The following is an 11,636-nucleotide window of genomic DNA, read 5'->3' on the forward strand; positions in this document are numbered from 1 at the left end:
GCTGGTAGAATATAGACGTCTCTTCTATTTGATGAATAATAATTTTTAAAAGACTAAGATCCTTGCTCAGTTACTTCCAACCAACAAATTGGTTGATTCAGTCAACCTATTCTCACCTTTCAAATGAGCCGACAACTTCTCTGACTAATGTTAATTTTCAATTTGCCAGTTACTTCCAAACCAACAAATTGGTTGATTCAGTCAACCTATTCTCACCTTTCAAATGAGCTGACAACTTCTCTGACTAATGTTAATTTTCAATTTGCATCTCAGCATCACTTTTTTGGTTTAATTTTACAAAAATTATAACAATATGATGGAAAATTAAGAATCACTGGGCTAGCTATGAGTGTGTCTGTTTTAACGGTGCGATACAGAATGGGCTATTTGAATCACCTTTCCTTTCAGTTTCTTTATCAAAAGGGTTTTACTTAATTCTAAGAGAGAGATTTTAGCCGTATTTTATTTTTTCTGATGAGAACAGTAGGGAGAAATGCCTGTGCCTCCTCTTTCAAATGTCCTTTCTCCAATGCAAGATGCTAGAAATGGCCACCTGAGGAAGTATTATGTCCTTTTACCATTTCTGTGAAAACTAGGGAACCTTTTTGAGCTTATTCATGGAAATTTAAGGCTGGAAGATATTTAAGGTATTTTGTAGTCCAATTCAGACTGAAGCCAAATTTCAAAATAACAAAAGGAATTTCTGTGAACCTACTGCAGAGATCTCTGTGTAAGCCCCCAAATCCATACTGCCTGCATTTCCAGCCTCCTCTACAAAAACCTGCCAATGTATAAGAACATGCATAAGAATAAATGGTAGAAAACCGGGCTGAGAAAAGACACCAGTAGATTGCTTACTCCATCCAGCGCATGTTTTGCACTAAAACAGGATTAATACTACCCAACTCATGCTACCAAATACGGAGGAGCACCTCCTTTTTCATGCCTATTTCAGTCAGTGATTTATTTTATTCTTCCTAGCTAACTCTCTTCCTCCAGGCTGTATAACTCCAGGTGGGGGCCAGAATGCATGGGCTAATATGTTCATCATTTAGTTGTTCTTTCTTCAGCATGTTCAGGAGGTATAAGGATGAATCATTACAGTAGTTAAAGTGTAATCCAAGAACGGATGTGTATAGGGGGCCTGTTACAACGACAGAAGTCCTGAAATGGCTGCTTTTACTGAGACTGCTAGAGCAGTGTCTCAAATCTTGCTCCTCCATCGTCACAGACAGGCCAGTGACTTGAAAACCCTTACTGGGAAGATGCATTATTTGGGAGATTGCTTTTACTGTCTTTTATTGCACTAGAGTGTTTCTGCTTCGTCTACCTTAACTGTTCACTAAGGAAGAGACTATCAGAGGAACTGCTTTGATGGGACTGTGGTTCTTTTACACCATATATATATGTGTGTATGTATATATATATACACACATACACACACCCCGAAGGTTTTTAGCTTTACAGGTAGTGGTAGACAAATTAGTTTCCTATTGTTCTGCGAAATCAGCCTCTGGCTCAAGTTCATTTACTTATACAATAAATGAGAAAAGTGGAAGCGCTTCAAGAAACTCAGGCCTCTGTTTTGCCTGGCCATCCTGCTAGTTCCAGATCTGGAGTTTCTCACTCTCCTGTTTTGTGCAGGGATTCCTGAGACAGTGAAATTTTAGACAGAAGTGATATATCTTCAGCTGAAAGATTTTTCTTGCTACTTGGATTGGCAATTCTTGTCCTTCTCCACAGTGGTTAAAAAATTCTTCATCCAGTCCAGCAATGTCCCAGTTTCCAGTTTATTATATTAAAACTGCCTATAATTGGAAAAAAAAAGATTGTTTCGGCTCTAAGGAACAGAAAATTTCATTCCAGTCCATCATTAAAATCTGCATGTGTTTGCAGCCATTGCTTTAGAATTTAATCTAATCAGTTTAAGTAGAATCATAGAATCATAGAATCATTGAGGTTGGAAAAGACCTCTAAGATCATCGAGTCCAACGAGGAAAACTCTGGCTAGTGCATATACACATTTTTCATCCCTCAAATAAATTGATGATAGTTTCAGGTTTTGTTTTCATATATTATGTTAAAAAAAGCATTGCAGAAGTTGCAAAGTCAAATAATCAAAAAGTTAGAATTGAGGTAGTTTTGCTGGTTTACTTCTTTCTCCCTGCCGCGAACATTACAATACAGTCCTTAAGTATATAGCCGTGTGCTGCTATTTATCACAGATACTTTGTTTCATCTCTTAATGTTTGAAATGGGTGAGTATAAGATGCCAAACTCTTCAGTGTTTTTCATTACCATTTTTGTTTAAAATATAATTTGTGCCTGCCCTAGGTCCAATGTGTTGTTTCAGATCCTTCTGTGATAAACCCTTTGATTTGTTCTGTATCCATTCGGGTTTTGGGTGCCCATTATGAAGTAACTAAGATGCCATTCTTGAGATTGACAGCATTATATACTACTTTACTCATTCAAAGCAGAGATCTCATTGATTTCAGTGGCCACTACGAGTGCTCAGGACTTCAGATTAAATCATCAGTGTGTCTAGTCAGCACCCTAACGTCAGGGATTCACGAGCCCGATGGCTGGCTTAAAATGATGTGTCTGGGGTTACGCTGGGGCTTTGTTGGAGAGAGGAGTCCTGTTCCACAGAGCAACTTTTAGTTACTTAGCTGAGGCATCCTTCCCTCCTCTGTATTCTCTCTCCTTTTAACTTCTAAAACAAATCAAATAATATTCTTGTAAGAAACAGGTTGCCTTCGCTGCACAGTTCTGGTTGTTCTTCAGAACCGTTCCTTTCTGGTGTTCAGTAAGATGGGTCCTATGGGAAAAACGGGATTAGAGAATGGAGCATGATGCACAGAGGAGGGCTGTCTTAAGGCTACACAGTCACCCACAACTGGATCCCCATGTACTTTGGAAGTTCCTGGAAAGAACAAGCTTCATGCTCCAAGGAGCTGTTGCAGGAGCTGCTGTGATAGCGCCACGCAGAGATGCAAGAGGAGGATTTCTTTTTGCCCTTTATGTACCCACAGAGGTGGTGGAAAACTATGGGCTCATTTATTGGCAAAAAAAAAGTGTAAGCATTGCGTAGCAGGAATGCCTTTTGCCTCTTGGATTGCGTGCTGGTGCCTCCTTTCTAATTTATTTTTTGTATCCATCAGGACAAATCGAGTGGCTGAATTCCCGTGAGGGCTTTCACCACACATTGAAGTCCACGAAGTTACAAAAGAGTATCTACTCCTTTAAGCAAAAAGCAGTAGTGTTTCCATGAGAATAGCAACAAAGAAAGGGAGCAAATAGCCCTCTTTGTAATAAGTAGCTTTCAAATACATGAAAGCTCAAGTTTACACTAGGCAGAAAGCCTGCTCCGCATAGATTACCACTTGGTGCCCTGCAGAATAGGATAGTGGAACTGTTGATCTATAGAAAACAAACATGGGACTTCACAAGCCTGTTTTTAGAGTCTCTTTCAGAGCAGGATCTACACTTCGAAACCTAGGCAGTAGACAGTGATGCAAGTTGTCATAACTGAACTACCGCAATTGACAGTTTGAGCATCTGACCTGAATTTGCTGACGAATAAATTCGGGGAAACATGAGTGAGTTGAAAGATTTAAAACATAAGTGTTCTAATCGCTTTTACTCAGTGTCATTTATTCTATTTTCAAATTTTAATGAACGTGCAAACTACTGTATTGAACACTGCTAAACATACTGCATCTTTAACAAACAGAGAGTACATTGGTCCTTTAATTTAGACCACTGCGAGAATTCTGCCTTCTGTGTGAAAGGCTCATCAACCAATGGAGCTGCAAATTGGTGCCAAATAGCTTCTTGTCCAGATGGTGTGCACTCTTAGTGTGCTTCCTTTCCATTCCTCAAGTGCTTAGTATTCCTTTGTAGGTTATTTCGGTGTTTTTTCAGTTGTGTGCTGCCAAAACAACTGTTAAATAAATGTATGAAGGTGGTGTGTTTTCAGTTTACAGTGCAATTTTAATGTTCCCTATTGATACCAGATTTGATTGAGCTGGAAACCGAAGTCCCCAGTGTATTCTTAGGACAGGTGCATGAGTTTCTGTAATGTCTCCCGACCATTTCTGAAGTCTGCCCTACTAGGACTGCAGGGCTTAAGGATTGCATTACTGTCCGGGTTTGATGATTTACCTCTTATCAGAGACCACCAGTACGAGAGGGGTTCTCTGCAGCAAGGACACCTGTCCTACAGCAGCATAAATAAAACTTCATATGCTATAGCCTTTGTTCCTTTGCAAACCTCTCGCAAATCCCTGAAGGAATGCATTTCCCCTCTGTGCACTGGAAACGTTTTACTATTTAAAGATAGCTGTCTGTGGGACTTCACACTAGGGTTAAAAGTCAGCGGTGGAAAAATATGTTTCCCAGTTACTATCCCAGAAGAGAATAGTATTCTCATTGCTCATCAAAATCACAGGGTATGCAGAAAAAGTAGCAGGCAGTGGATATTTTTAGGGAGGCAGAGTATCTCATGTACAGAATAGACAACATAAACCCAAATGAAATGAAAAAAACAAAATCCAGAACAGAACTGTTAGTGTCTTGGAAACTTATCAGGCTGATTACTGGGAACTATCGTGATCGCATCCTGAGTTAGTAATTCTTATTATGCAGATAGTTTAAATGCTCTAAAGCAGGAGTTTCCAAAGTGAAGCCTCGGAGCTCATGCAAACTGCAAAACATTTATGTCCCACAGAGGGATTTTTTTAGTACTTTCCTACAGTGAGTATAAAGTACTGCACTGCAGATGAATTTCATTATGTATCCCCAACTTAAGGGTGTTTTTTCCATGAATAAAATACTAGGAACTGCTGTTCAGCTGTCTTAGAGCACTTGGACTGTTTTTTCAGACCTGGTTGGGAAATGGTATACTGGCTTCATCCACTGTGTTCATTCAATCAGATTTTTTGCTATCTTAACTTTGGTAGATTGAAACATGTACTGAATAAGAGAAAATATTTATAGGATGCTGCCTGGCTGAAAAGCAAACTGTTCTAAATAGCGTATTTCTGGTAAAACCAGATATAGAGTCTTCCCCTTTTTGCTTTTCTCTACTGAAGAAAAATGGGACTGCAGAAATATATTCAGGTTTTACATGCTGGAGCAAATATTCTTGAGTGTATCACTAGAGTCCTTCCAGCTTCCTTCCGTAAGACGGGGTTCTGGTATTACTTTTATTATCTTGCCTCAGTGTAGGGGAGTCATCTCTGTGTAGTCTCCTGAAGTCCCTCCCTGACCAAGGTTGCTGGGTTTCTAATGGATTTGAGCTCACATGTGATAGACTCAGAATCTCACTGCAAATTGGGAAGAGAATTGCTGGTGAGCATATATTTATTTTTGGATTAATGTTTTCACATTGTCATTACACTGTGATTCTTTTTAAAGTCATTTTACTTTTGATCTGAGAAAACTGGGTTTTTTCAATCTCAACTGACTAATTATGTGGCTGTGGGAGGGAGAGGCTGACAACAGCCCGTGTAAGTTCCGATGAAATGACTGTTGTGTGTTCTCATAAATGTGTCTTGAGAACGTTCACATTTAGAAGCGATCAGAACTTCTGTACCGGTTTAGATGTGGTCACTGGTTTTTTTTGGGTGGGCAAGGAGGTGGCACCCACCAGCCTGTGTAAGTTGTGATGAGTGGGTGGGATGCTGTAGCTGAAAAACTCAGGCAGCGTGCACTGAGGCCGCTGCAACTAACGGAGCGGCATGGCAGTTTGGTATTTCCGCAAGCGCATTTGACATCACCTAGTCTTTCTTCCGATGAAATGACTGTTGTGTGTTCTCATAAATGTCTTGAGATCACGTTCACATTTAGAAGCGATCAGAACTTCTGTACCGGTTTAGATGTGGTCACTGGTTTTCTCACACCAGTGCAGTTAAAACTGGGCAGTCTTTTTCCCCCTGCCTTCTGACAGTGTAAGTGCGTTCAGACGCCTGTGCTACCACGACAGGACAGCTTCTGGGACTTGCGCCTTTGTTACCCTGCGCAGCACAGCGCAGCCATCCCTTCTCCACAATGCTTGGACCTAACTAGACCAGAGTCATGAGGCATGCTGATAGGCTTTTGTTCTGTGCTCAGCTGTGTTGCCTCAGAAAAATAAAAAAGGCCATACTGTTTACAGCGTCCCATTTCCTTAGTTGATTTCATGTTATGAATCACTAGAATTTTTTGTTTTAATCTTAAATATGTGAAATATTTTGGATAAATTTTAGGAGTGGTCTTTAATCATCTCTCAGGAAACTTACTGGTTAGCATTGCATTGATGACCTCTGTCTAGTCCTCATGCTGAGTGATGCTCAGTGTGTTAGCAAACAAAACAGACAAAAGGAAAATGAGATCTAAAAAGATGTGAACAAACATCTGCAGAGTTCTCATCTCCTGAATAATAAGCATCATTCTACTATATTCCTTCCTTAGTATTCTCTGCGTATTTGTCATCCCTTGCTGTGCTACATCTCATTTACAATCTAATCCCTACCAGAAAAAAGAACTTGTGAGTTTTATTTGCCTAGGTACTATGCACACACAGTTTAAATGTTAAAATGCTTAAATAATGGGAAAAAATTGGAGTGGGCAAAGATAGGACTCTCTCCCTGCAACATATCCCAACTAGCAATTCACCCCTTCTTCTCCATTCTTCCGTTAATCATCAGTTAATTGCGTGACAATTCTAAAATGAATGAAGCAAAAACCTACTAAGAACAAGGAGGAAGCTTACAAGCTCACTGTAATTTGCAACTGAGTTGAGATGTGTTAATCAGTGCAACCCTAGTGTATTAATTGATTTGCATTATCACTTAGTCTTGTGTTTCTATAAAGATTTTGTTCCCCTGGATTTAATTTTGAATGTTTCCTAAATGAAACAGTCATGGCAATAGATAATTTTGTTTGGAACATCAGCTCAATGAAGCTGACGAATAAATGCATCTTGAATTTCCCTAAGCAAACCGTATTCAAATTAGTGATATTTATTGATTATTTGTTTTTTCGCTGGGTCTTTTCTCTTTCGTGTTTGTTCTGCTGGAAGCGTTGCGTAAGTAAGGTACTTACTCAAGTAAGTATGATTAGTTCACATATTCTTCCAGAGGGTAGGTTCATCGGTGTAGCTTTATTTGAATCGCTAGTATGTAGCGGCAAACTTTTGTTTGATTTTTAGAGGTAATGTTGCTAATACAACAAATCGGGTAACATCCCCCATAGTTTAGATGGGTAAAGTAAAATGTAAATTAGAAACCATATCTTGGTTGATCATTGACTCTGAACTGATGTGAGTTGTCCTCTCTCATAACGTAACTCTTTCCACGTTTTGATTGCCTGTGTTTCTAATTATGTCACTTCTTACTGGCCTATCACTAAGCAATTTTTGAAATATCATAGTGCACCTATGATTCCTTACCATTACGGCTTTGTGTTAGGACTTCAATTAATTCTGAAAATCAAGTTCCTGTTCTTTTTGTCAACCTGCAGCTATTGCAAAAAATCCCATTCTCTCTTTCTAGACCCTTCACAACTTCTTGCACAGTGTGTGACTATAAAATGCTCTTCTTGGTACAGAATTATACACAAGAGACTTATATTTCAAATATTTCTAGCCCTCCTATTTGTGGTGATAACCATGAAAACATTAACCACGTTTCAAGCCTTATAACATTATTCACCTGCATGTGCAGACAGCCTGAAAAAACGTCTGTAGCTAGTCTGACTGAGATAAAAAAGGCAATTCTGAGTTCCTTAGATCCCACTCACTTTCCAAGCCTTCTGTTAGGGATTTTCCCAGAGTTCTGCATATTTTCCACAAAATTTGTGTTTTGTCACACTTTTTAAATGTTGTCTTCTGGTTTCATGTCCTACTAGAAAATATTGCAGTAGTTTCTTACTCTCTGAGTTTGCTTTTCTGGAGAAATATTGAGGTTACATTACATTCCTAAAAAGCAATCTTACTACCTAAGACATAAAAATGTATTTAGAGCATGCAAAGAACTTCATCTGTGTCCTGTAGCAACTGAAGAGAGGAGAGGGAATAAAGTGGAATTACTTACTAGTTCTCTCAGCCTCCTTTAATCCTGAGAAACTGAGAGAGGAGATACGTCGTAGACAAAACTTATATAGCATATATCGGGTCGGGACATTTAATTTGTAGATTTTGGCCTTCAAGCATCTATGGGTACTTTAGCCAGTCACAATGCGATTAAAAATTCAAAAGGACTCTCTTTCTGATCATACAGATATTATTGAAGGGCTCACATTAAGTAAAAAAGCGTAATAGAAGTACTGCAACTTTTTAATCAGATTACCTATGGCAGAGAGGCTCTGAAAACATAAAAATATATATCCTTCCTCAGTTGAAGGACTGTGGCGTTCTGACACTTTACAAAATTGCTATATTAGTATTGCTTTACTGAAGGAATATTCACTTTATCTTCCATAAGGAATAATGGAATATGTCCCTGTGCAAGATTACCTGTTTCTTTCATTCCACTACTGTATTCGAGCAGTTCATAAGTAATTAGAATGTGGGAATGAAAGAGTAAATTGCTGGAGTCCTCCCTAAACCTGTGGCAGTCGTACAGTGGTGTGTGCATACATCTTTCCAGGCATTCCAGAAACAGGAATTTGTTTTATGGACCTCACCCACACTGAATACTTGCTGCCAACTGAAATCATTTCAGCAAGATGCGGCATGTAAAGTGGTTTTAACAATTTTACTTTGAACTGGAAGAGTAATTCCATTTCTCATTACTCCAACACTGCAAAACTCAGCAGAAATTTCAAAGCCTATCAATTAAAGTGCTTTCCAGTCAGGGACATGGTTGAGTATATCCCTTCTCCTTATGCAGTAAAATTCAGGCTGCCTGCATTACCTCTGTCTTCTGGTTACTTTTAATTTCTTCTTTAAAAAGAGAATACTATTTCAAGTATAGAAGAAAACACCGCAACCATATTTAGCAGGATTCTTTGAGAATTATAGACAGTAGTATTGCAAAAGCTAAAATCTGTCGGTGTTAGGCTGAAGCTAGGGACATAACATCAGCAGATTGGGCTGCCTGTATCGTTCTTTTACTCTCTCCGTTTAGCCTGAGAACATTTTAAGGAACATCAAGTCCCCAGCTGTTTTCATTCATCATAACCTTCCATACAGGCCTACTCAGGAGTTAGCGTACTTTATTCTGCAGTGTAGAAAATACACCCTTAGGAATGCTCCTTCCTCACCTCTGCAGGTAGCATGCGCAGACTTTAGATGTCACAGCTGTCTTGATCATCCGTTCTACAAGTTTCCCTGAGAGAAGTGGATGCGTCGTACAAGGCAGCCTGAACAGGCAGACAAGGAGCAAACCAAGGTCCACCGGGTTTCCCTGGTCAGCAGGAGCAAGAAGCCGGGACTCCGGGGTACCATGCAGGGCTCCGTTGTACCGGGCCTTGGTCCCCAGGCAAATATTTGCTCCATTGAACTGGCACGTTTGCTGCATTGCAGTGATGTCAGATTACTTAATGGGAAGGAATTATTCCAGATTATCAGTTTGTTTAGCTAAAATCAGAACTGAGACTTAAGAGGGAAAGCCTATATGGCGGTAGCTAAGTCAGAAACTAAGCAATTCCCACTTTCTGGGTTTTACATTTGCCACCAGCAAAAGTTTGACTGCAGCATTTCAGGGCGTATCCAGGCTGGCTGTACTCTGCGCACCTCACAGGAATGGGGATGATGGGCTACGCTAATGGAATAAGTGATCATGCTTTGCTGTTCCTAGTGTTTGAATAAAGTAGACAAAAATACACACATACTCTTTCTTAAGCAGTGTCGTCATTCTCACCTAGTACTATTGTTTTTTTCTGCCTTAGCTTTCCCCATAAAATCTTGAATAAAGTAGACAAAAATATACACATACTCTTTCTTAAGCAGTGTCATCATTCTCACCTAGTACTATTGGTTTTTTCTGCCTTAGCTTTCCCCATAAAATAAGAAACAGGCTACAGTAGGTGTCTGTACCATGTGAAGAACTCTGAGATCTGGCTGTTTTTTCTAAACAAGTAGTATGTTAATGTGATAAGTCTATTTTATTCTCTTCAAAGCGTCTCGTCATGATATCTGTAATATCAGTAATCTTGCCATTCTGTGCAACAGAACAATTTTTTAAGTTATTAACATTAGACTGACAAGCGGGTTGAGAAGTACTCCTAGGCTGGAAGAAGGAATTTATTCCAGCCTGCTGGCTGTTTTTTCTAAACAAGTAATATGTTAATGTGATAAGTCTATTTTATTCTCTTCAAAGCGTCTCGTCATGATATCTGTAATATCAGTAATCTTGCCATTCTGTGCAACAGAACAATTTTTTAAGTTATTAACATTAGACTGACAAGCGGGTTGAGAAGTACTCCTAGGCTGGAAGAAGGAATTTATTCCAGCCTGCTTTCATGAGCCTTCTTCCTTCATTCAGAATGTCTGATGTTTTTAATTGCCGTTTTCACCAACTTCCTTATATTCTTCATTTTGTTATAGTGTTTCAGCAAAAGGCCACTCGAGTGCCCAGTGACAACAGGACGTACTGTGAAGCCAGGAAGCCCGGTACGGAATTTAATTTAGCTCTTTAACTGCCTTGATGCTTTTCAGTAGAACTAGTAGAGATTTGCTGTGACTTGATTTTGACTGATTTAGCATCTATTTTCCCAGATGTGATTTATATCCTTAATGGAATTGCAGCATTAAGAGATCAGATTAAAGAAAGAAAAATAAAAGTTACAGTCTTGTGGGAAAGATTTGTAGAGTCAGAGTTACTTTACATTTTTCTGTTTCCTTTCTCCATTGTGATTAAAATCAAGAAAACGAAGGACAGGAGGGCTCAGCTGTGCACTAATTCCAGCCGTGGAAAGGCAGCAGTGTGGGGAGCAACAGTTCTCTCCTGGGTACCCCAAGATCCACGTGAAAGGAATTACTCGTGGCAGTCCAGTTGATACTTGAGTTGTAGCACATCAAAATGTCGCTACCATAAATTCCATTAATGGTACCCTAAAATAATTAACAATGTTATGTACAAAATGAATGAACACTGGGTGAAGATTTTTCCTCCCTCTTTTATTAACAAGTAGCGGGTCAGGATTAAAGCACATAGAGTGGCACGTAATTGCCTATTTATTTCTGCAGTGGGGAACTGCAGTCTCCAGTGCTACTGACGTTACTTTTCATGAATGCTAAACCACTTAGGAAAAGAATACAGGACCTTCTAGATCTTACTGTGTTGGAATACTGGTAGCATACCTCTGCCAACCAACCACTCTATGATGGAGTGACTACATCAGTGGACAAGGGAAGAGCTACGGATGTCATCTATCTGGACTTCTGTAAGGCCTTTGACACGGACCCCCACAACATCCTTCTCTCCAAATTGGAGAGAGATGGATGTGATGGGTGGACTGTTTGGTGGATGAAGTCCGTTGGATGCTCGCATCCAGAGGGTATTGGTCAACGGCTCAATGTCCAGATGGAGATCGGTGACAAGTGGTGTCCTTCAGGGGACTGTACTGGGACCAGTACTGTTTAATATCTTCATCAATGACATAGACAGTGGGATCAAGTGCACCCTCAGCAAGTTTAAAAAAAACAC

At 39.6% G+C, this 11,636-nt stretch overlaps 1 protein-coding gene across 1 annotated transcript in view; it reads left to right on the top strand.

Annotated features, from left to right (window-relative positions):
- BANK1 (B-cell scaffold protein with ankyrin repeats 1) overlaps positions 1–11,636 on the top strand; it is a 246,241-nt gene that overhangs the window by 225,721 nt on the left and 8,884 nt on the right. The window contains exon 15 of the mRNA XM_019470552.1: positions 10,535–10,600. Within this exon, the coding sequence (XP_019326097.1) occupies positions 10,535–10,600 (66 nt within the window). The remainder of the gene's footprint in view (positions 1–10,534; positions 10,601–11,636) is intronic.

This window comes from Aptenodytes forsteri, unplaced genomic scaffold (assembly GCF_000699145.1).
Source record: "Aptenodytes forsteri isolate BGI_AS27 unplaced genomic scaffold, ASM69914v1 Scaffold93, whole genome shotgun sequence".
In the NCBI taxonomy this organism is placed as follows: Eukaryota; Metazoa; Chordata; class Aves; order Sphenisciformes; family Spheniscidae; genus Aptenodytes; species Aptenodytes forsteri.